Source organism: Caretta caretta, chromosome 16 (assembly GCF_965140235.1).
Source record: "Caretta caretta isolate rCarCar2 chromosome 16, rCarCar1.hap1, whole genome shotgun sequence".
NCBI classification, from domain to species: Eukaryota; Metazoa; Chordata; order Testudines; family Cheloniidae; genus Caretta; species Caretta caretta.
In genome coordinates this window covers 14,268,481-14,294,364 of record NC_134221.1, presented here as the reverse complement: position 1 = coordinate 14,294,364, position 25,884 = coordinate 14,268,481, and the positions used below count along the sequence as shown (strand labels likewise).

General features: G+C 43.6%; 2 protein-coding genes across 8 annotated transcripts in view; one reads left to right on the top strand and one right to left on the bottom strand.

Annotated features, from left to right (window-relative positions):
• Positions 1 to 14,492, bottom strand: part of USP20 (ubiquitin specific peptidase 20) — a 37,698-nt gene extending 23,206 nt beyond the window's left edge. For 2 of the 7 annotated variants that reach the window (XM_048823013.2, XM_075120635.1), the window contains exons 1-5: positions 8,812 to 8,914; positions 7,803 to 7,854; positions 3,882 to 3,985; positions 2,797 to 2,893; positions 1,994 to 2,047 (exon numbers count right to left, since the gene is read on the bottom strand). In XM_048823013.2, coding sequence (XP_048678970.1) covers positions 1,994 to 2,047; positions 2,797 to 2,877 — 135 coding nt within the window. In that variant the 5' untranslated portion in view covers positions 2,878 to 2,893; positions 3,882 to 3,985; positions 7,803 to 7,854; positions 8,812 to 8,914. Of the gene's footprint in view, positions 1 to 1,993; positions 2,048 to 2,796; positions 2,894 to 3,881; positions 3,986 to 6,533; positions 6,554 to 7,552; positions 7,679 to 7,802; positions 7,855 to 8,811; positions 8,915 to 14,362 lie in introns of those variants that run through there. The other 5 variants (XM_075120630.1, XM_075120631.1, XM_075120633.1 and 2 more) reach the window with 5 other exon arrangements.
• Positions 14,493 to 14,539: 47 nt separating this feature from the next.
• Positions 14,540 to 24,136, top strand: C16H9orf78 (chromosome 16 C9orf78 homolog). The gene is made up of 9 exons (XM_048823047.2): positions 14,540 to 14,748; positions 17,730 to 17,789; positions 19,302 to 19,353; positions 19,622 to 19,692; positions 19,907 to 19,984; positions 20,447 to 20,644; positions 21,195 to 21,331; positions 22,348 to 22,446; positions 23,104 to 24,136. Exons 1-9 carry the CDS (start codon positions 14,555 to 14,557, stop codon positions 23,193 to 23,195), a joined length of 981 nt encoding a protein of 326 aa, XP_048679004.2. The 5' UTR covers positions 14,540 to 14,554; the 3' UTR covers positions 23,196 to 24,136.
• The last annotated feature ends 1,748 nt before the right edge of the window (positions 24,137 to 25,884 follow it).

Sequence of the window (25,884 nt, the reverse complement as noted above, 5' to 3'; positions counted from 1 at the left end):
TCTGCACTTCATGAGCATGCGTCGTAACCTGAGTCACAGCATTACAAAAGACTTGGCACTTCTTGAAAAAAAAAAAAAAAACTATGCCCACCCTTGCTCACATGACTCTATGAAACCTCCAATCCAAATCACAGACGTTAGTTTTTCTGATCACACTGTGTCCATAGATCTAAAGATGGATCATTTGAAAATCGGTTGTAAAAATACATTGCTTGTCTGATGAAATCCAGATACTAAGATGAGAGTTGGTCCATGTCCATTCTGTCACCTCTTCTCTTTCCACTGCTTGGTCTTTCCCCATCAGTCCCCTCATTCAAACGCCTTGTCTTCTTTCTTCTGTTACAAGTATGTTTTGGAAAGGACTAGAAATGTATCTAAAAAGAATAACTTGCCCCTGCAAAGTTACAGGTATAAGATCTATCAGTCTGATACTTCCGGACATGCTGCAGCTTCCTGAACAACAGTGTAAAATCTGGCAAAATCTTTTTCAGCTTTGTTCCACTGCTCCTACTAAGAGCTCTTCGGGGCAGGGACTATCTTTTACTCTGATTACACAGTGCTCAGCACAACAGGGCCTAGGAACTACCATGATGCAAACTAACCATAAGTATCATAATGGAAGTGGATATTGCCAGGCAATACAGGGCAACCCTTGCCTGCTGCTCAGGGTGTTCATGGATGGAAAAGAAGATTATCTCTGCTCCTCCTAGTACTGCTGCCCCTACAGCCCCTATGCATAGAACTTCCCAAGAAAAAGCAACAGAATGAAACTGACAAGCATCATAAGCTCTTCAAGATCTGTGACTTCCCCTGTGTTTTAAAAATGCCATGTGCATGTGTTACCCAGGAATAATTTTTGACAGTACAACTGATCGACAATCGGTATGACAGGTACACACAGATGTGATGTACCGCTGCACAGTGAGAATCTTACAACTTTCTCTGGAGCAGTACTTCTCAACCTTGTCAGGTAAGCAAGCCCTTACTTCAACTCAAACGTTTTCATGACTTCCTTACTTTTTTTTTTTTTTTACTCTTGCTTTTATAGTAAATGTATCCATTATAATAATGAAAAGCCTATGTAATTTGTGTATGTGTGTTTTGAGAGGTTTGGCAGAGAATACTTGACCTTGAACAGTAAGAGTGTGGGGAGAGTGGGGAAAGCAAGATTTTCCTTGCTTTAGATGGTAATAACATATCCAATGCCTTGCATCCCACCTGCCCCGATTGCCTTTTGATATTTGCCCCCAGGGGAAGTGACCCACTGAGAAACACTACTCTACAGCTCCTAGCATTGATCATTTTAAGTGACAGGGACCAAGATCAGAGCTGGTGTAAATGGGTGAAGCTCCACCAGTCAATGATGATGTCACTGCATAGAATGTTTTAGTTTTGTTTGTTGTAAAGTCAGTTGCAGTGCATCTGCTTACATCAGGGCTGAATTTGGCCTACGTTCCAGATCAGATGACATCCGGAGTCCATTCCAGCTCTGATCATATTTAAGCCAGCTCTTTTTCATTCCCTTCTGCCTTGTTCCCCTCCTTTCAACAACATCACTAAAGTTCTCTGGCTCCATAGACTTTAAATCTCCCTAAAAGCTGCAAGCAGAAGGATCCATTCAATCACCAGGTGCTTAAAAACAGATGGTAGTTAGTAGCATTCTTCAGTGTTGATTCCCATTGGGGCTCCAGGAGGAAGTCATTTGTGAGGTGTGAACAAAATAGGCCTAGATGTGAGGCAAACAGTATTAGAGTTTGATCATTGGCTTCTATTTTTCTGGGATATAATTGAAAGCTGATGGACACTTTTACTGGCTTCCTTTCTTCTAATGCTTCTTTCTTTGTTTACCAGATACTATGATCTCAGACCTAATTTCATATCCAAAGGCGATAAGTCAGCCTGAAAGTAAGTACTGCATTGTACTAAGAAACAGTATAAATAAAAAATGAGAAGCCCCTTTATACAGTACACACAGATAGCAGGTTCTTTTTACCTGCAGGCAAGCCCAGAGGTTTGGTCCCCCAGCTCTGCACGACTGGCAAGTTCCCTGCAGTCATACATAAAGAAAAAGTCATTACAGTTTAGTAGCCTAGCCCTTGACTCAGAGGGGAGCACCCCATGCTTATTGCATGAGTTGACTTTTTGGGGCAGAGATTAAAACCTTGTTTGGCTGCACAATTCATTTTTCCCAGTACTATGAATTCCACCTAAAATAAATTTACACTTTCAAGAACCTGCGATGAGAGACATCTTTGAGCAGGGTAAACAGTCATTCAGAAATGCACCAGTGAAGAGGGCTCTGAGCACTGCCCAGATGGCAGAAATGTTAGTTTTTAATCTAATTCCATCAGCCACTTCTACTCACTCCAAAATTCCAGCCACGAAGATGTTTCCTTTCACATCACCCCCTTTCTGAAGTAAGCCCATGAGCCTTGAAAATGTATTAGTTGCCAAATGAAACCATTTAAAGAGAAAGAGATTTTGAAGACTTCATTTGTTAATGAGCGAGGTAGACAGATCAACAGCACTCAAGAGTAAATGCTAGAATTATGGGCTTTCCCTTGGGCTATCTCATAAGGACAGCCTCTTCACATCATTTAATTGTATTTCTGAAGTACAAATGGCTGATAATGCCTCATTTTATGAGGCATGCTCAAAAAGATATCAGTTTCAGTTCATCCCACTTGTGTTCAGTTTCTACATCCCACTTGTGGATATGTACAATCTTTGTATCTTAGGGCAGCCCCCCCACACACACACACGAGATAACCACACTGCAAGCAGCGCTTCCTTTACCTTGGATTTGAGCAGCAGGTCATCTTTGGTGACCTCACCTATGGAATCCAGGTGAGGACAAACGTCTCTTGTATCTCCCATTCTCACTAAAGCTCACCTACAGAGGTATAGAAATTGCAGGATGACTCCTCAATTTGGTTAAATGTCAGACTTGATGGTAAAGACAGCAGGAAAGTAAACTGATATGCTGCAGTTTTAAGATGTTAGGGAGTAAAAAAATCCATCTTTACAACTCAAAAGCATAAGGTAATAATCTCAAAAATTTAAATTGGACATTATACATCTCCCCTGTAATTAGGTACAACAGTTCCCAGACTGTACATTTGTCCCAGTGCAGGGATGAGGGGACTACATGAGTAAATCTCAGAGATTAAATTAAACCTCCACGCACCAGATACAACACCCAAAGGCACCAATCTTGATGTCAGGTAACACTACAGTTCAATGCTGCTGTTCTGCTAATACAGAAGAGCTCATTGTTGAGTAATGGCATTATGATATCAGAGGTAAGTGGACGATGCAATGGAAAGGAGCAGGGAGCAGACACAGTTAATAATTATTATTATTTGTACAATGTGCTACCTGTGTTCCAAAAATGTAGTAAAATACTAAATCTACATGCACACTTTAAGGGCCACAACTGCCAATTCAGTTATATACTGTCTAACCCAGAGGTTTTCAACCTTTTTTCTTTCTGAGCCCCCTCTCCCCCCACAACAGGTTATAAAAACTCCACGGCCCACCTGTGCCACAATAACTGGTTTTCTGCATATAAAAGCCAGGGCCGGCATTAGGGGGTAGCAAAGCAGGGCAATTGTCTGGGGCCCCACGCCACACAGGCCCTCACAAAGCTACATTTCTCAGGCTTCAACTTCAGCCCCAGGTGGCGGGGCTCAGGGACCTGCGCTTCAGCCCCATGCGGTGGGCTTTGGCTTTCTGCCCTGGGCCCCAGCAAGTCTAATGCTGGCTCTGCTTGGAGGCTTCCCTGAAACCTGCTGGAGGCCCCCTAGGGGGCCCCACACCCCGGTTAAGAACTACAGGTCTAACCAAAGATTTGGACTTGCTGAAATTGATTTGGTTCATACCTCAAAGGAAGATGATAATGTGATGAACCACTGTGTACTCTCTTCTGAAGGCTCAAAGTCCCAGCTTATCTGGATCACACAGCATCGTTGGATGCTACAGAATACTAATCCAGTTAAAAAAAAAACATTATTTTATACATGTATTTACATATATCATTTCACTCAACCTCTTCCTAGTCCGCACAAGGTAACTAGAAAAACATGTAAGTTACATATCATGAATACATTCTAATTAATTAAGCCAAGTTTCCCATCCTGGCTCAGCAGGCCACAAGTAAAAACCAGTTTCATTATCTTATCTTACTTCCTGTTGTCAAACACAACCAAAGCTCCACAGGAGAGGATAAAATCTCATCAGTCTGTTCACAGGAGGCCGAGACTAAAATCAAAAGGATGCTGCAGCTCAGTTTTGAGCTGCTTCAACAGAGTTGTGTATAGAAGCTGGCACAGGACCTATGCTACAGGCCTAGCTGAAGCTAGTACCTAATCACTAAAAATGTACTCACTGTTTTAAATGAAGGAGGGTGGGGGGGACTAGAGGAGGAAGGTTTGTAATATCAGTAACCCGCCTTCAAAAGCAAGGAAGCCACCAGCATTTCTGAGGGGTTTACAGTTAAATACTTATCTGCTCGACAACATTAACATATGTAAATCACTGTGCAGAGTATGACAAGTGGGGTTCCACTCAGGATAATATATCCAAACGCACACAGTATAAAGGAACATTTCCAGGGTTTCTCATCAATATAATTTATAAGCAAAATAAACCCCTCTGGAGTAGTCCATATTTGAGATCACGGAGCCTACCTATGGAACACTCCAGACATGCCCTCAGACATAGAATACAACGTAAGGCATCAAAGTGAGGCAACTTCTGAGCAATATATTTTAAGGAAATTGCATCTATGGCCTTAAATAAAAACTCTGCAAGCAATACAGACAGTTCAGAACCTGCTCCATAATATTACTACTTGCTAGAGGCCAACCAGCTGTAAAAGCTCTATACCAGTAAAGAAAGGTCAGCTTCAAGCTCACCAAAAGTTTTAAATGACGCATACAGCAGCATATTCATTGCTTCCTGCAGTTTAACATTCTTTGACACCTTAGACATCATTTTCAAAGATGCTCTAAAAAAGTGGCTCTCAAAATTTTTTTTACTGGTGACCTCTTTCACATAGCAAGCCTCTGAGTGCGACCCCCTTATAAATTAAAAACACTTTTTTATATATTTACCATCATTATAAATGCTGGATGCAAAGCGGGGTTTGAGGTGGAGGTTGACAGATTACAACCCCCCTATGTAATAACCTTGTGACCTCCTGATGGGTCCCAACCCCCAGTTTTAGAGCAGGGGTTCTAAAACATTTGTTTTAGGGGGGTGGGGGGACCCAAGAGGCTGAAGAGCTAAGTCACTCCAGCTAAAGTAAAGGTTTTTTCCCAAAGCTGAAAATCCTTCCTAATTCCATGCCCTGTCCTGGCAGAAGTAAGACCTAATGTGGCATTATGTAAAATGGCTTTACCAGCTAGGAACTGAACATGTTGCAGGCCTGGAGGAAAGAAATTCATTGCAAATAATAGAGAATGACACATTGGTTGTAGCCAGAGGCTCTAGGAACTTCAAGGTTTGGCTTAATAACCAGTGAGCAGATGGCTAAATAGCAACTGCCCAATCCCACAGGGCTGCAGTTTAGAGCCTGGAGCAGGAAAGACAAGCTATCATCTCACTATCATCTTTAACATATGTACATTAAATTAAATGGTAACTATTTTTAAAACAAACTGAATGAACAAATACCTGTCCTGATCACAGAAGCACTTACACATATGCTTAAAATTACATAGTCGAGTGGTCCCACTGAATTCCATTGATTCTACTGTATTTCCAAAGGACTACTCACATATTTAAAGTTAAACATGTGTTAAGTGTTTGCAATATTGGGGAGTTGATTTTCCCACTTGTTCTTAGCACTTCATTTTTTGAATACAACTGGGAAATGGGTCAGTCCCATCTACTTAGTGCGGGTTGAATGTATTAGACCACAGCTAGGCTGTAAGTGAGTTTAACAACAATTGTTAAACTTGATTTTCTTGTAGTATAGGGTACATCAACTCTAGGTCTCCATTAGAAAGGTTAGTTTGCTTAACTACAAAATCCACACCCCTGAGCGATGCAGTTACGCTGAACTAACCCCCAGTGTAGATAGCACTAAATCAACAGAAGAATTCTTCTGTAGACCTAGCTACCACCTCTTAAGGAGATGGATTACCTGCGCCGATGGGAAAACCCCTCCTGTCAGTTTAGGAAGTGAAGCTCTACAGTGGTGCGGCTGTAACATTTCACGTGTAGACAGGCCCTTAGAAATGCTACAGTGCGTTTCCATAGCATAGACACTACAGCGATGGAAGAGATTCTTCCATCGCCGTAGTAAATCCACCTCTCCAAGAGGCGGTAACCTAGTCAACAAAAGAATTCTTCCGTTGATCTAGCAGTGTCCACACTAGGGCTTAGGTCGACTTAATTACATCGTACATACAGGTTCTCTCTCTGCTGTTGCTTGAGAAAATAGGAATTCAATAATAAAAACATTTCTTAAAGCCGCCCTTTTATTTATCAAAGTTCATACATTTTGTTTTAAAGTGAAAGGAAATAACCTTAGAGCAAGTCCTCCCCAGTCTGTCTCCTTCCCAACAAGCACTGCAGAACAACAGCATGAACATGTCAGAACAATTCCACAGTAACTCTGACCTACAAAAAGATGACAATTGCTGCCAAAACGGGTGGCTTTCCTACTCAACAACATATTTCTCTCCTTTTGCTAAAAGAAATTACGTGCACCTACACCAAAGCTAGACAGTTGCAAATATTTTTGCAGAAGTTAAACATTTAGTACACAACATACTATGTAAACATGAGTATTAATAGTAATAAATACTTAGTGCTTTCCATCTGCAAAATAATTTCCAAACGTTTGCTAGTTAATCCTCCCCCTTCCCTCCATAAGATAAATACATACAATATTATCTGCATTTTATACAGGGGGAAATTGGGCCAGAAAATTAAGTGACTTGCCCAGCGTAACACAGAGAGACAATGTCAGAGATGGAATCAGAACTCAGAAATTCCTGGTCCCAGTCCCATGTTCAGAACACATCTCACATTAGAAACCCTGACGGTACTACTTGCCTTATTGAAGGACAATCAAAGGAAGCAAAATTTTTCATATTCATTTATTATTTGAGGTAATTAAAAATGATGTGCCCACACATTTAGTTTTAGGATTGCAAAATTATCATCTTTAAGCATTTGCCATTTAGACCCTCCAAAAATCCAACTCTTCAAATACAACAGGCCCAGAAAACCATTTCCCTCTTCCAGCAGCACTGTAGTTGTTAATAGTAAGCTACCATTTTCAATCATAATAAAAGTTAAATGTGATCCTGTCCACTACTAGAGAAAAGACTGAATCAACAGATGGTAAGATACAAGAAAACAGCCCAACTAATTCTAATATACTAGCCCAATACCAGCACGGTCCCTTTTTCAACAATTATTCTGCAATAATTAACAAAGGACAAATACTTAGAATCAGGTGTTCAATGTTGCTTAGGGGAAGACATAAATTCCTTAAATTCTGCTAAATAAGCCAAACTGCTGCCTTGGCAACACTTACCAATATTTTAAGGACCAGGGGATAATAGAGTATCAGCACTGCAGCTCAAACGAAGCAGTGGGTTGCCCTTCTTAGGAGGAACAGAAGGCATTACGCATCATTTTTCCAACAGCTAATGCTGCATCATCCCCTTTCTGCACAGGCTGAGTCTCTGAGCTTTCTACTTCTGTGTCGCCCCTCCCACCTACTGATCAGGAATATATAATAAACAAGGTTCTTAAAATACTCTTTTAAGATAAATGCCAGTTACCTTGCCAAGGGACTCAGCTCACAGCAAAGATCACAGTGATGAGTGTCAAGACCTTAAAGACAAGCAATGCAATCAATATTTGGGGGTACCTGCATTTTGCGGGAACCCTACATATACTAGAAATTATCAAGCCATCTCAGTTCCCTCATCTGCAAACTTGGGAACTTTCAGTAACTAAGGAAACCCCAGGGCCTGCACTATTCACATGCTAAGTCAGTAACCACACAGGGATCCATACTTTTATTTTGGGGAGGGAGAGCTGTTTTGTCAGCACCCTCTTCCAGAGCACCCCCCGGACTCTTCCCTATTTGCTAACAGTGTGCAGCACCCCATCCCAATGTGAAGATCAAATGTACAGAAAGAACCCCACGGATCCTCATTAAAATCCTGCCTTAACCTCCACATCTAGCTGATAAAACCCTGCTGATCCCACTCCCTCCCTGGCCCCAAGTGATGACAAGCATCAAAATCCCCACACCCCAAATACTAAAACTCTCCTACATCCCCCCAGTGGGAAGCATCCTTGATACACCAGGGATCCACCACTGCGCTGTGCACCCCAAGGCTCCACACACTTCACGCAGGGCCCCCACAAAGCTAGAGCCAGCCCGTTGGGGTCCCATAGGCAATGGAAGGCCAATCCTGGCCCCACTGACACAAGGGAGCGCATCCCCCCATCGTCTAAGGAATCTCCCCTCTTCCCAGGGTGGGACGTGTCAAGTCTTTGGCACCCCAAGTTAATGGTAGGGTGCATGGGGGAGCATTACACAGCCGCCTTCCCCAGTCACCCCGCGGCCCGTCTGGAGCCGCTGCTCCGGGGAGCCGGACAAGGACCCCCTTCCTGCCCCGCCCCCATGGCCTCTGGAACGCGGGGCGAGGCGCCCCGCTCCCGGCGTGCCTGACTAGGAAAGGCCGGTGCTTCGGCCCTCGAGGTAGGCCCAACCCGCCTACTCCTCCCGGGAAGGGGGCTCGCGACCCCAGCGCCGGGCGGGGCGGCGAGGCCGGTTACCTGCTGCCGGAGGAGGAGAAGCCAGCGGCCGGGCGCTGCAGCAGGCAACCCCGGCAGGATGGGAGGGGCCGGTGGGCCGGGCCGGGCCGGGCCGGGGGAGGAGGGGATGGGGGCCGGGCTGAGCCCGGAGGGAGAGGGGGCGGCAGCAGGCCCGGCCAGACGGGCTGGGCTAGAGGGGACCCCTCTGTCCTCCGTCACCTTCCCCCCGGGATCTCCAGGGAGCCGCTTTGCTAGGAGTGGGAGGGGGCTCCCCAAATGCAGGAGTCCCCCTGCGGACAGAACCCCGGGATGATCCTTGGCCCAACAGCACTGGGCCGCTGGCCGTGGGTACTCGGCTACCTCAAAAGAGGGGCGACCCTAGGAAAGCCTGGACAGGTGCCAACCCTGCTCTGGATGCTGGGCTGATGAACATCTGGGAAGCTCCTGACTGACCAGGATCCCCCTGACCCTGAGCGGCTTTGAGCCACACAGGGCAGGGGATTCTCCATTTGGTGTGAAAGGGGGAGGAGGATTATTAGAGTGGGGTGGTCTGGAGTGGTCCAGAAAGGTGGCAGAGACTATCCCAGGCTAGTCCCGGTTAGGGAGGGGTTCCGATAAAGAGGGGTCATATGGATATGCTGACATGTGCTCACCATGGGGAATTAGAACCCAGGACATTGTCACCGAAACACCACAGCTCACCTCTCCTGCATAGGGTTAAGGAGCCAGCCAGGAGAGGGGACAGAAACACTGAACAGGTCCAGGTGAGGACAGTGGTACACACATAGCAAAGAGCTAGTAATACAGATGCCACATATTGCATGCTTACATACCATGTACAGAATGCAGTTGTAGAGAACATACACAGAACAAGAACCCTGAATGTCTGTTTTGCATGAAATCACCCCCACCCCCACAAAAAAAAAGTTTCTTGAGCTATTCAAGCCAATTCATTATACCAGGCTGATCAGACAAAAGATAGAGACATTGAAGCAGCGAAGGGGTTACTAGCAGCTAGTATAAGTGAGAGGAAATACCATGAAAAGAATAAGGAATGGTCATTATCCATAGGGACAGGTCAGTATCCATAGGGACTAGTGAAAGCACATTGTTTTACAAGAACAGGTTATCATCAAACCATCTAACTCTACCCTAGAAGATAAAGTGCAGAATACTTGGGAACCCATGAAGTTATATGGCACATTCAGCAATCAGATGACAGCTCACAGTATAGATTTTTTTTTCCCCTGGAAAGGTTTATTCCAAAGCAAATATTCCGGTTTCTTCCCCTGTCTGGGTGTATGTACACAGACCGCAGAAGCAACACTCCCAGGCCAGGTTGACAGACTTGGGCTCATGCTACTGCACTAAAAATAGCTGTGTAGACTATGCATCCCATGAAGTGAGCTGTAGCTCACAAAAGCTTCTGCTCAAATAAATGGGTTAGTCTCTAAGGTGCCACAAGTCCTCCTGTTCTTTTTGCGGATACAGACTAACATGGCTGCTACTCTGAAACCTGCGTAGGTGGCTCAGGCTGGAGCTGTGGGTCTAAATACCACCCGCATCCTTAGGATTCAGAGCCCAAGCTCCAGCCTGAGCCACAACTTCAAAGCACTGTCTACACAGCTATTTTTAGAATCCTAGCTCCGCAACCCAAGTCTGTTGACCTGGGCTGGGAGGCTCACTGCCGTGGGCTGTGTAGACATAGCCCCGTGTCCTTTACACCTGTGATACAGCATCTAAAACAAAGTGGCCCAAATTAGGGCTCTAGATGCTACTGTAATCCAAATAACAATAAGAATAGATTACTTGCTCTTTGTTTCTTGCAAAGGAAGAAGAATGCATGCTGCATATCAATGCCCTGGTACAGAATGCAAGTACAGCATTTCTGCAGTTTGGCTCCAACTTCTGACAGGGCTGCAGAGTTTTTCCAGGACTTGGCAGCCCTTCAGGCAATGACTCTTTGTCCTTGCATAGTCCTTAGTTTACTCTTCCTCCTTCAGGGCTGTTCTCCTGTGGTAAAAACTGCATTCTATCACAGGTATAAAAGGACACAGATAGAGAAAGAACCCTGTATATTTTTTATGCATTAAAACCATCCGGGAGAAGGAAATCGGTTTCTTGAGCTGTCACTTTGCAATGGCTGAATACTATTAATGTTATCAAAATTAACCAGGCCGGCTCTTACACAACATTTTAATTCACAGAATGAGCCATACACAGTCATGGGGTCCTCGTTACCAACTGGATACATCTAATATTGCAAGTTTATTGCGTAGGTCCAGAGGAAGTTACCTCAATACCAGATCTTGTAACAAAATGTTTGCAAGGGTCCACTCGTATGTATTTTATTACAGGATCAGGGTACAATTGCATCAAAGTAGTTTCTATACATCTATACTGGAAACAGAAATGTTTCAGCCAACCAGCAGCCAGACAAGACAACCAGTTAGCTGAGTCTCCCATCCAGTGGCTGAATGTGCAGCTTGCAACATCATTGCCCCTGAAAAATCAAATGCCAAGGCAGTAGTTCTACTACACAAGCCAAAAGGGAAGAAGGAGCTGTCCTAAACTAGATAGTTACCATCTTTCAAGGGGTATTAAATGAGGAATATTTTTAAAATACACGATCCTGCTTTCTTACGGCCAATTCACCAAGAAGCCAGCAACATGATGTACACATTTTTTCTTTCTTTAGCTGAAGTTTGAGACTGTAGCCCAAAGTACCTTCTAGGATGGGCACCAATGACATCCAACTTCATAGTCTCCCAGCACTTAGGGTGAAATGCTGATCCCACTGAAATCAGTGACAAAGCTTCTTTGGCTTCAGTGAGATCAGAATTTGGCCCTTACTGAATTTAGAGCACTCAGGCACAAGGGAAAATATGTTTAAAATAATGAGGTGTACATCATGTTGCTGGCTTCTTGGTGAATTGGCCGTAAGAAAGCAGGATCGTGTATTTTAAAAATATTCCTCATTTAAAATAATGGAGTGATTTGGTAATACTTTGCACTGAGCAGCCCTCGTTTGATGGGATTAACACACAAAGGAAGATGACCTTGCACTTGTATAGATCTTTCATCTAGGGATCTCGAATCTTCTAGTGATAGCTCCTGCATGTGTTGCGTTCCCATTTTACAAATGATGAAACAGCCACAGAAAGACTCACTGCCAGGATCATCCAGTGGAAGAGTTAGGAATAGAACTCAGGAGTCAAGACTCCCAGTTCAGTACTCTAATAGCCCCACCACACTTCTTAACAGCCAGGAGGTACCCAGGGGAAATATTTTGCAACCTGGGAAGAAGCCTTGAAAGTTACAATCATGCCAAACATGGCAGCAATCTCTTCAAGATACCCCTGGTGGGTTTTAACTTGCTTGGTAAAAGGAGGAGTGGAGCTTGGATAGTCAGCATTAAAAACCATGTGACTTGGAAATGCCCCACTAGCTCATTAATCTAAGAGAAGTTGTTGGTAATTCTCTCTCCTTTTTCTGGGAGGTGAAATTTAAATTTTAAAAGATAAGAAGAATCAAAGCAGTGAGAGACAGAAAAGACCTATTAAGTGAGCTAGCATCTCTCTCCCTGCCAATGCAGGATTGTTCCCAACAGTGCATTCTCTATTGTTGTGTCCAGGTCTAGTTTTAAATGCCCCAAGTGATGGTACTTTAATCACTTCTCTGGAGAGACTATGGGCTTGGCTATACTTGCAAGTTAGAGCACATTAAAGCAGCCCCAGGCACCCTAACTCACGACCCGTCCACACTAGCAAGGCACTTAGAGCGCCTGGACTCTGCAGCTAGACCGCTCCTGGTAATCCACCTCCACAAGAAGCATAACGCATGCTGCACCTCGGCTGAAATGCCCCAGCGTCAGTGTGACCGCGGTGTTGCATTACTGAGCTCTGATCGGCCTCCGGAAACGTCCCATAATCCCCTTAAGTCAAGTGGCCACTCGTCATTGTTTTGGAATCGGCTGCAGGAATGCAGATATGCCCTTTCAAAGCTTCGTTTCTGACATCCGGCTGCTTATCTGCTCTGGGACAAAGCAACCATTAGTGTGGAATGTTGCTTGCTGTGAGTGTGTGAGAGAGAGAGGTGGGGGGGAAGGGGGTATGCTGCTGTCTAAACTTACAAGACAGCATGCTGACATGCTCTCCGCCCCCCAAAAATCCACTCTCTCTCACCCCACATACACACAACACACTCCCTGTCACACTCCATCCCACCCCATTTGAAAAGCACGTTGCAGCCACTGGCATCCTGGGATAGCTACCACAATGAACTGCTCTCTGTGGCGTTGCAAGAGCTGCTAATGTGGCCACATCAGTGCGCTTGAATCTGACAGTGTGGACACACTGCAGCACTTTCCCTACTATGCTCTCCGAGGGCTAGTTTAACTCCCAGCGCTCTACATCTGCAAGTGTAGCCATGCCCTATGACAGGACAATAGGAATTTGAACCTCTTTTTAAACCCAGGTAAAAATAAGTCCACTTTTTAGTATAATTTTATTCTAGTCTATCTTTTGATAAATGTCATAAAATTTAATTTTCATAGGATTACAGAAAAATGCTAAAAAATGTTTTTCTTAATTTAAAAAAATTAAAATAATTCAACTCCCTCAAATAAAATCTGACAGGAGACAGTATGTTGAGATGGTCATTTACCAATTTACCAGGATCACTGCCCCAATCCTGCAATGTTATCCACACAGGCAGCCCCTTACACCTGTGCAGACCCCATTGCAGAATAAGGGCCCATATCCAGAAAAAATTCCTGATGATGAGAGCTATCAGTTTGTGAAATAAACTCCCCATTGAATGAGTAAAACCCCCATTGCTTGGGACACAGAACATTAGGCAGACCAAAAACATTAAATATATACTGGAGGAAACCCTGGACTAGCTGTGAGGAATCAGCCAAGTGATATAATGAGAGTTTACTCTTCTTCTTCCTAAATTATCAAATGTAACTGATCTCTTCCCAAAATACAAGATGCAACAGATTCCTCCCAAAAGCATCAACTATATCCCCCCCCCATCGCTAATGGATATGAATCATTACTAACATATACCTAATGTAATCAATCCTTTCCTGAAGCACCAAAACCCCTTCCTAAAATATCAAATACAACACATTCTCCCTAGCAATAAAGCAACTCATCCCTTACTAAAATATAGACTGCAGATGACCCCCCCTTCCTAAAATGTATCATGCAACTGAATCCTTGCCAAAACCTGTCTGTATATTATAGCCCTTTCCCATACCTTGCAAATGGACAAGAGAGGCAAAGGATAAGCTCTTTGAGACAGGGACCACGTACTACTTTGTGTTTGTCAAGCACAACGGGGTCTTGATCTTAGTTGGTCCCTAGGCACTACTGCACTATATATATATATATACACATACAGTATACGTTTTACATATATATATATATAATGTAGTTGATTCCTTCCTAGAATTAGAGAATGCAGCTGATCACATCCCTTCCTATAATAGCTGACTGAATTCCTCCAGAAGCCTGAGATGCAGCTGATCCGAGCCTGTTTGCCAACCAGGAACTCCTGTTCCTACCTCCATCCCAGGCTGCTGGCCGGGAAATTCCTCCTCCTCCTCCCTCTGGGCAATGGACGCCCCCGGCTTTGCTCTCTCTGTTTCTCCCTTGCTGTGCACACCCAGCTGGCCCAGCCCTGTAATAGCCACGCCCCCTTGCCCAGCCACCTCCCTCGGGAGCGAGCTCCGCGCAGCCCCGCCCCCCGTCCTGGAATGAAGGCAGAGCGCGTGAGCGCAGCGCGACGCTGTGACGCTATCACCGAGCGCCGGAAGCGGGGCTGGGCTGCTGTCAAGGGAGACTGGGGCCCGCTCGAGTTGGCGACGATGCTGTCGGGGAAGGTTTTCCGCCGGCGGAGAGCGGACTCCGAGGAAGAGGAGGAGGATGAGCAGGTCACCGAGGAGGTCAGGTGGGTGGGCGACCCCTCCCCCGAGGGAGCACGGGCCCTGGTCCCGTGGAGCAGCGTGGAACAAGGCAGTGTTGTGCCCAGTTCTCACAGGGCTGCGTGGCGCAGGATCCTTCTTCGCTCTCCGCCTTTCCAGGCTGCTGCGCCCCTTTCAGGAGTCTGATTTGTCCTGTGCGCCCGCAAGGGTCACCGCACTGTCAGACGACTTGCTTACAAATACAGACGTGAAATACAGCAGCGTCGCAGCCACGCTAGTACGGAAACATGGCTGACTTTCTCACTGTTCCCATGTAACTTATACAGTAAATTGATTGGCATACAAATATCGTCCTTGCGTGTCCGTGTACTGCATCCCTAGAGCAGTATAAACAAGTCAGTGCCTGTCTGAAATTTTAGTTTGTACTGACTTCACTAGTGCTTTTTATGTAGCCTGTTGTAACACTGGGCAAATCTCTAGATCCGTTGATGTACCCCCTGGAAGATCTCTGCGTACCTCCAAAGGTACACGTACCCCTGGTTGAGAACCACAGTTCTAGGCCAATGATACTCAGACCTCCGTGGTTCAGGAGCAAAATTAGCAATCAACATTACCCATAAGAACCACAGTAGTGTGAATTCACTGTTTATATATATATATATATGTGTGTGTGTGTGGTGTTCTCACAGCAAACTGACTGGCCAGTTATTATTTTATCAACTACAGTTGATTAACAACACAGCAAAATTGGTTAATAATTAAATCACTCAGTGTTTCACTATCATGTCCTGCAAAGAGTCACAGGAGACACATTAAAGAGCCACTTGCAGCTCATGAGCCTCAGTCTGAGTATCACTGCTCTAGACCCATAACTGTCCCTCAAAGCCCTACTTGTGGGATTGACTTAAAAAATGAAGAGGAACCTGGAAAATCCAGGGTGAATGGCAACCCTCTGTGGGCCCACTGTGACCCCTTATTATTTTGTGTGTGACATGGGCACTGTGCTATTCAACACTGTTGAAGCAGTTGCCATGCATCAGCTTGATTGTGGCAGTGTTTCTGGGGTTGGGTGAAGCGACCCCTGAATGGTTCTTATGTCTATGTGCTACATTCACAAAGTGCTTTGGGATCCTTCGTGATTTAAGTTGTTATAAATCGAAGTTATTTGTTATGATTGAAGATGGAAAAACAATTACTCAGTCAGCGTGTGTGCAAATTTAAGGCCCATTCTCGCATTCCTTGTTTGCCCGAAAATTCGATAAAGTCAGTGGATATTTTGAGTGCACAAGAACTGCAGGATCAGCCCTTTGGATGTTAAACAAGATGGGAGCTGGCACCTTGTTTTCTCATGTCTGTAGTGCCTTGATTTTCAAAAGTGCCAAGCACCGAGCAGCTCCTAGTGAAGTCATTGGGAGTTATGGGGTGCTTGACATGTTGAAAATCAGACTGTTTGTTTAATCCCTAAATATAGATTTAGGGGACTAATTTTAGACACCCAGTTTTGAAAATCTTGGCCACTTGATTAGGCAGCATGGATAGAGTGGATTTATTGATCTCTGAATATATTGCAAAACACTAACGTGTTTCTGGAGGGAACATCTATCCGCAAAAGAAAATTTACATGCAGAATCCACTGATGTTGATGGGAGACTAAGAAACAGGATCATGCTCCCATTGACAGCAGTGGCAAAACCGCCATTCATTTCAGTTGCAGAACTGGATTGGTATGACAGTGTTGCAAATAAATAATCAAAGTAAAAGTATTACCTGTGCTGTTTACCAGTAATCTTGTAATCTCACCTTTAAATTGTTTACTTAAAAGGAAAATTCATTGCTATCCATGGACTCCCACAGGCCCTCCCCTCCCAGTTCCTTCTATTTGCCTATCACCAGCCTCCTCTCTGTCCTTTCAGTTTACTTGTTTACAACTCCTGTCATTTGAAATCCACCAACTTCATTGACTTGCCATCTTACTTTCAGATCTCCACATTCTAATCATATGTTTTATCCCTTGACTACTCTTTTTAGTTTCTCTCTCTCTGCTCTTATTTTAATTTAACTCTGGAAATTATTTTAAGATGCATTTTTTCATGGCAGGTATTATAAGCAATTTGTATTGTGTAATGAAATTTCTAAATGTTGGAAGAAATTCAGAATGTCTATAACTCTAAATATTCACACTTACTATTTACATGAATATGAAGATTTTCTTCTCTTTGTCACTGAAGCATCAATATATCTTGATTATAGCTCAGTTATATAATGTTCACCTGACCATAGTGCTTGCTACATATAGCCTAGGTAGGGTATTTCACAAGTTCACTGCCGCTTTTATGAAAATGCCTTACCTAAAATATCTTCTTAGATAGCATTAACTATTGACAGAAAGTAGTGACAGATAATGCATCTGATTCAAGGACTCCCTTGTTTTGTTGTGAGACAGTCGTGGCTGGACATCTTAACAAATTGAAGTTGGGCTGGTTGCCCAAGGCAACATTTTTGCCCCATCGGATAGGGAGACTTGGATTTGGGAGCCATCTTTGCTGAAGGAGCTTGTACAGAAGTGGCGTGTTCAGAGAGATGTTGTAAGGTTCTCCCTGTTGGTTCGTGAAGTAGAACATGAAAGTTGTCTGATATTATCAAAAAGAGTGAGATCTGCTTAGAAAACCTGCTTGAAGATGTCAGTGAAAAGTCTGCCCTGAAAGTTGAGTGATGGGTGCAGAAAATGCCTGCCTTTTTTTCTTTTTTAATTAAGACTGTCTTAATAAACTAAAAAGAAAAGGAGTACTTGTGGCACCTTAGAGACTAACCAATTTATTTGAGCATAAGCTTTTGTGAGCTACAGCTCGCTTCACATCCGATGAAGCGAGCTGTAGCTCACGAAAGCTTATGCTCAAATAAATTGGTTAGTCTCTAAGGTGCCACAAGTACTCCTTTTCTTTTTGCGAATACAGACTAACATGGCTGTTACTCTGAAACGTTAATAAACTAAATATTCGTTCTTCAGATTAAAACTTGAGGAAGCAAAAGAAGTTCAGAGTCTCAGAAGACGGCCCAATGGGGTGAGGTATGTGATACAGTAAAAGAGGCAAGTTTGTGTTTCATTTGAGGGGCCATGTTCCTGCCTTCCCTTGCGCCTTCAGTCAGAAATGGTAATATGTCACAGTGGCAACAAGAATCTGACCTGTGGGAGGAGCAGGTACATTAAAAATGTGAAGTCAGATAAGAGGAGATATTGGGGATAGGTGCAGCTATTTTTAACAGACTTTATTGTGGAGCACTTGTTCCCAGCATACCTACAACCTAAACATAAGAATAAGGGTCATATTTTACAATGAATATGTCTTATATTGCTAATTAACCGTATCACCCACATAGACAGTTTTTTTTAATCTCCCAGAGTTGTACCGTTTTGGGGGGTGGGGGTAGGACTCAGTATCTTACACACCACGTTGTAGTATATAGTTATAAATTGAGACCCATAAAACAAGTCTCTCCTGTTGTTAATTTCATTTTCTCCCTTTAAGCTTTTTGATGGAAAGAAGTGTTGTGTAGTGGCTAGTGTTACGAATTATACCCGATAGGTCGCGCACAGGAACTGCTGCGAATTATACCTGATAGGTCACGCACAGGAACTGCTGCGAATTATACCTGATAGGTCACGCACAGGAATTGCTGCGAATTCTACCCGATAGGTCACGCACAGTTCAAGTCTAGGCTGAGGCACATGAACAAAGTCCACAACTGCAGAGTTCCCAAAGATACTAAGTTTATTACGCTTGAGTGTAGTGCCCCCCTGCTAATCAGGAGGGGACCCCGAATGCAGGTTATACAAAGATTATATACCTTTTAGCAAAGCATGTTTTAGCAGAGCATGTTGCCCTCGTGCATCAGAAACGTTAGCCAATAGACAAACCCTTCCCTTATCTACCACCTATCCCTGCTAGGTATATTCCCCGTGCTAGACCATAACTTCAGCTAAATTACATGGTCCTAAAGCAATGCATCAGTAGCCTTTCTTATCAGTATGGGAGGCTCACATCAAGGCCGGGAGGCAGGGAGTTAGGAACAGACAAAGAACAGAAACCTGGAGTCGAGACAGGCTGGAAACAAGGGGGAGGTTTTTCACAGGAATGCAGTATCTAAGGAACACTCCTCTTGGTGCATGATGTGCTTGCTTTTAGACAATGGTGGGCCCCAAACCAGAATGGAGTCACATATGCTAACTTTTCCTTAACACTAGAAAAGGAGACTGAGAGTCAGGGTTCGTTCTGTACAGAGAGTTCTGTTCCTAACTCTGATGAGGACTTGCTGCATGACCTGGGGTAAGCGATCTCTGCCTCAGTTTCCCCATTTGTAAAATGGAGATAATCATTCCATAGCGCATAAGGGTGATGTGAGGATTAATTATTTAGTATTAGCAAAGCACTTTGAGATCCTCAGGTAGAAGGTGTTAGAGAAGGGCAAAGAAGAATTATATTCTTTTTAATAAATTACCTTGCATGGTAGTCATCACTGACAGTGTTGTGGACTCATTCTCTATGCGTTTAACTTGCCTATTTTGTGTGTGTTTTGCTAGTGCTGCAGCCCTGCTTGTTGGGGAGAAATTGCAAGAGGAGACAACATTGGTGGTAAGTTCTGAATGTTTTCATTACTTCACTACTGGTTCATATTGGTGTTATAGGATCTGCTCAGTCCAATAGATCTCTTTGAAAGTCTGGTTCTAGGAAATGACTTGCTTTAATAAAAGGCAGGTTAGGTTGCAGCCTCTTACTATAGAAAAATCATAGGCATTTTTGCCCAGGTGATGGAAGTGTAGGGTTTTCAAGAAAGTGAACCTGAGGATGGCATAAACCTAGGCAGCAGCTTCCTGCTTTCTAACTATTTTTTGTTTTGTAGGATGATCCCTTTAAGATAAAGACTGGTGGGATGGTGGACATGAAGAAGCTGAAAGAACGCGGCAAGGACAGGTGGGTGTGCGGGAGGCTTAGTCCTGAAAAACACTCCCTTGAACGTTACTGAGTCTGGAGTAGTTAACAGCACCAAGGCGGCTTTCATTATTGAAGAACGCAGGCAAAATGTTCCAGGCTTCGTGTTGTTTTGAAGGCTTTATTTAATGCAGTCTGTCTGGTCGCTTACACCTTAGGCTGTCAAATTCTTTAAAAGAATGTTTGTTCTGTTTAGGATTAACGAAGAGGAGGACCTCAATCTGGGAACCTCTTTCTCAGCAGAAACCAACAGGCGGGATGAGGACGCTGACATGTACGTGTTTGTTTGGTTATAGTTCATATGCTCCGATTCATGAGGCTGGATTGGGTGTCCTAGGCCTCCTTTTTCTGAAAACCAAGAGTTTTTAGAATAGCTTCCAAGTTTACACTGAAACTTCTGCTTGATCTTTCACCTTCTGGAAACCAATGTGTCTTGTGGTTAGAGCCTAGACTTGCTGGCCAGCCAGGTGGTCTGCTGGCACTGTGAGCTATTGGCAGCCTGCTCCGTGGGTTGGTAAAGAGCTTGCTTGTTGCAGGGAGGATTTGATTAGTTTCTTGAACAAAATAGCAGATCTCGTGCTTCTCAGTGCCCCCCTGCTGGCTGAGTGACATCAGAGAAATCATTCATTCCTCCCTCCTACCTGCTGGGATAGTGACCAAGCTGTGGTCGGTGGTATTAGAGGGATGTGTAAGAAATAGAACTTAATGCCAGCTGTCCTCTTGTGCTGCTGTTCAGGATGAAGTACATTGAGACAGAGCTGAAGAAGAGGAAGGGGATTGTAGAAAACGAGGAGCAGAAGGTGAAGCTGAAGAATGCTGAGGACTGTCTGTACGAGCTGCCTGAGAGCATCCGTGTCTCTTCAGCCAAGAAGACCGAAGAGATGCTGTCCAATCAGATGCTGAGTGGCATTCCTGAAGTGGATCTGGGAATAGAGTAAGCGGTTCACTGTTCAATTATTTATAGTTTGAATTAACCTGGTGATCCCCGCAGGTCATGGCTGAGGCAAGCTGATTGATAGGGTAACTTATACTGCCACTTCCTGTGCTCTTAGGGGAGTGACAGTCTCTTTGTTCTGTGTTTGTACTGCACCAAGCACAGTGGGGTCCTGGTCAATGACTAAGGCTCTTAAGCACTGCGGTAATACTCAGAATAATAGAGGAGTTCATTCCGCAGGTCCGTGATGCAGCATCTTCCAGTAATATTGGCTCACACCAAACACTAACACAGGGTGAGCTGTTGAGGGATGTGAGGTTCCTCTTCATCCTTGGGATGGAGCACTCATCTTTACAGCATTGCCAGTTCTCTGATAAACAGATTGCAAATCAAAGATAACAGCAACTGCTGCCACACCCACATGAAACTGTCCATCCACTAACTAATAGATAAAACAGCTCTACTGTATGTTTTGGTACTTGGGGACCCAGGCTTCTTTCTACCTGCAGCGTATTAAACAAGTCTCTTCCTCATTTGTTTTTCTCTTCAGTGCAAAAATAAAAAACATAATCTTTACTGAGGACGCCAAGGCAAGGCTGCTGGCAGAGCAGCAAAACAAAAAGAAAGACAGTGAAACCTCTTTTGTTCCCACAAACATGGCTGTGAACTACGTCCAGCACAACAGATGTGAGTATCATGGACACATGGAAATGTAGGACTGGAAGGGACCTTCATAGGTCATCTAGTCCAGCCCCTGCACTGAAACAGGACCAAGTATACCTGGACCATCCCTAACATGTGTTTGTCTAACTGTGTAGCTCTCCAGTCCCAGATATGGGCAGCTACTCTACTAATTAGAGGCAATAAGGTGTGGAATTAAGTCTGATGCAAGCAGAGTTTATTAATTCACATGGTCAACCTCAAGCACTGTTTGACTTTCTCCTTCTGGGGCTCCCACACGGACAACATCTGAGCTAGCAAATCTTTCCCTTCCCCCAGCAAGACTGAAGGTAGGGCACGTTACTCATACTTTCCATTCGTGAACTCCCAGTTGACTGGGGCCCATAAATGACACCTTGTATGTGTGATGGAAAATCCTGACCATTCTGTAGTTACAAAGTCTGTCTTACTGGACTAGAGAGAGCACTCTGGGATGCTAGAACAGATCAGGTTTCAGGTGGGACAGAATTGCTGAACAAGAGAAGAGAGTTCATTTTGGAGACTGCCTCTCATACAGGACAGGGAGGAAAGGCAACCTCCTAATGTCTCTAACCATGTCCAGACGGGTGCCTTCAGATTAATATTCATGGGACTCAAAAGCTATGGAGAGTCTCAGGACCATGACGAAGCAGTAGCTAGGTCAGATACACAGGTGGAAAGAAACCAGAAAAAAAAAAAACCCTGAACTGCTGAACGTTTTAGTGTCCCATAACTTTGCTTTCATTCAATATCCAGAGCTACAGGCTGATCATAGTGATTGTTCCTGGCTTCCATTTGTGTTTCTGCTAAAGTTTAATTGCAACAGATGAGAGATGTGATAAACAATCCACCAGGAATGGTCTAGGTGTACTTAATCCTGCCTCAGTGTGGGGAGATGGACTAGGTGACCTCTTGAGATCCCTTCTAGCTGTATATTTCTGTGATTCTACATCTAAACAATGCTACTCTCTAAAAATCACCATTTGGTGTGTCTCTTCTTCCAGTCTATCATGAGGAGCTGAGTGCACCAGTGAGGAGAAATAAAGAAGAACCAAAAGCCCGTCCACTGAGAGTGGGGGATACGGAGAAGCCAGAACCCGAGCGTGAGTACTAAACACAAAGCCTGGCCAGCTTGTTGTAGGTATCAAGTCTTCCTTATCCAAGATCCTTTAACAGATATGACCTTCTCCTCTAGCCCTCTAAGGCATGGTGTCCTGAGCTGGTGGGAAGGTCTTGTGTTGTAGAGTGCTTTGCCTTTGATCTTCAAAGGAAAGGTGATGCCTATGCCATTCTTGATGTGCTCCCTGCTAGATGTCATGAAGCAACCTGGATGGAAAATGTCCCTCCTGCTATCTCCCATCATAGGTGAAGGGTCAGGATTACATGTAGAAAATGACCCATTCACACTTTAGCTCTCAATCCCACGCTTGGCTGTACACCATTGCTATCAGTCTCTGCTCAGCTGAGGCCCAAGGCTGGAGTGATGGTGGATGTTGAAGGTCAGGATTTTAAGTGCATTGTGCAGACCTGTTTTGGATAGGGGGATGTGAGAGAAGGATTTGGACTAATAAAGAATCAAGTCTGAAGAACATTGGCATTGTTGAAGGCCCAAGTGTAGAATAGCAGGGGTGCTGCAGGCCAGGTGGTTTAAAGGGCATTAGACTAACTCTTTAGGAGGTGAAGGAGGAGGATGCTTCCCTGCACTATCCTCTTTATTAATTCAAGAATAGAAATAAGGTATGTCTGTCTCTCCTTCCAAGGGTCCCCTCCGAATCGCAAGCGCCCACCCAATGAGAAAGCAACAGATGACTACCACTATGAGAAATTCAAGAAGATGAACAGACGATACTGAACTCTGCTCAGTAGAATAGCATGGACTGAACATTTTGCTGGAGCTTTTAAGTGCAAGATAGTGTGTAAATAACTCCTGAAGAGGGCGGGGTCACTTCCTACAGATTTTAGTATTACCCACAAGATTTTTCTCACAGTAAACCTGTAGTGAGTTAGCGGGCACAGTGATTGTGAAATCTCCCTTCCCTGTGGTGACTTGTATATACTGATTTTGTTATAAAACTTTTTCTTCTGTAAATATGTCGGCTTCCTGTTTGGCATTCATTTCAGCGTAAAGTCAACCTTGTCCACAGATCTTTTCACCCTAAAAAAAACTTTGTAAAGACAAAAATGTTTTCCGCTTGTAAACACGTAGTGAAGCTTTAAAGCTGGTTTGCAAGATGGAGGTTCCAAAGCAACTTCGTAAAAAGGCACTTCTTGTAAAAAGGCATACACAGTCTGTGAGTCTGAGATAATCCAGGACTTTGTTCAGCACACAGCAGTATTAGAGTCGGTGCCATGTAAGATCCTGAACGTGTGCTACTCTGCAGGGATTGCAGTGTGACAGGATTTCTTATCTTCGGCATAGGGAAATACAACAGTTACTGTAGGTGCCTGAACAGTGAAGGTGTTCTGAGATTTTTAAATGGTGCCCATTGTGTTTGTATCTTTTCCTCGCTATGGATTTATTTCCATAGCAATGAGGGTTTTTTCATTTTATTTCAGTCGCCAAGAATGAGAAAAATCATTAGATTGTAACTATTTTGAGAGTGGGAGGCATCTCATTTCCAATATTTGAGGCCTTTCGAGATAGGGATGATGTAGGATTTTGTATCAGAAAGCCAAACAAATGGGAAGCAAACACCAGCTGTATATTTCCAGAAACTCTCTGTAAAATAAATTAAAATTAAGTTGAGAAATGGAGTTTGAACTTTTAAAAAATAAATAAAACTTTTAACTTGTCGTCAGTGGGATTCTGTTATTTCAGTAATGTGCACACTAGATTCATCCCGTGCTGCTTGTAATGAAGTCCTGGATGTACTTAAACAAATATTAGTCTAAAAATTTCTAAATTTGTGTGAAATTGACTAAATTATCAAATCAGAACAAGTAGCAGCAGCAGCTGTTGTGAGAGTTGGGATCATGAGCCAGCTCACATTCAGTGCTTTAGTAACCCATTGTAGCCAACATTGTTGGATGCATTCATGAATTATCTGTATCAACAAATTTATTTGAGCATAAGCTTTCATGAGCTACAGCTCACTTCATCGGATGCATTCCACTCAAATAAATTTGTTAGTCTCTAAGGTGTCACAAGTACTCCTTTTCTTTTTGCGAATACAGACTAACACGGCTGCTACTCTGAAACCTATCTGTAACAAGTCACTAAAATTTTTAGAGTGAAATATACAACAGTGAAAATGTAAATGACTGGTTTGTCTGCCTGTCTACAATACTAAAGATACTGGTAGGTTCAGGAGTTTGATAATGGTATCTAGGCTTTCATCTGGTCAAATCAATCTTCATGGTGTCATCAACCAAAGTAGTACTTGAACGTTGTTCCTAGCTGATAGCTGTTTGTCTTCATTCAAATGAGTTTGATGGTGTTGGTCCAATTGTTAGTAGGCACATGCTCATATCACAGAAATTACCCCCACTCACAGTTAGCATGGTTATTGACAATCTCAATAAAAAAAGCCAATGAGTGAATGGGGCACTGAGACTGGACTGCCTTCTCACCTCTGAGAATTTCTGTTGCCACTATTGGTGGACTGACATCTTTCAAACAAAATTAACACAAAAAGAAAAATGTAAAATCTGTGCAAAATGGGAGGAGAAAAATAAATAGACTTTTCCTGTAACATTGTTACACATAAAGGCTAGCTATGAAAATAGTTGAAAGAGGCAATATTGTCTAGCACTGTGAACATCTGACTGAGGGTCCATTTACATAGCCCGTGGCAGCAAATCTCAGATCCCGGATTGACAGACTCGGGCTTGCACTATGGCAATAGAAATAGCTGTGTACATGTTTGGGCTCAGGCTGGATCTTAGAGTCCAGCCTGAGCCTAAACATCTATACAACTATGTTTAGCGCTGTAGCATAAACCCTGCAAACCTGAGTCTGTCAATCTGGGCTCTGAGATTCGCTGCTGAGGGCTGCCACTTGCGGTGTAGACATACCCTGAGAGTCTAGATACCAGCTTCGGGATTCTGCCGCTGATACTCTCTGTAATCTGGAACACGTTATTTAATGTCTCTGTGCTTAACGTCATCTGTAAAATGGGGAAAATGATTCTTTAAATGATTTTGGTCCTGGGGTGAAAAGTTCTGTGGTCATGTGTTTTGGTATATTGACCTTTTATCTAATAGTTGATTGTTGTTTGTTAGAACAGCACTAAATGTTATGCCTAAGCAACACAGATGGCTAGTTCCTGCACCATTTAAAAATACGACCAGTCTATCTCTTAACAGGTGTTATAATAAATAGAGATTACAAAAGTGCATCATCTAGCATTTAGAGTATGGATAAACAGCATGGAGAGTACAAATATTTAAATAATCTTTTCCTCAAAAGATGACTTAAGAAATGTAGTACTGTTAATGAGTTCTGGAGTAATGTTTTTAATTTAACAGTCACAAGTGTGAGGCTACAGAGCCACCACCCTCTTTTCATATTTATAGCTGAAAACCAGCTGGTTTATCAGTGA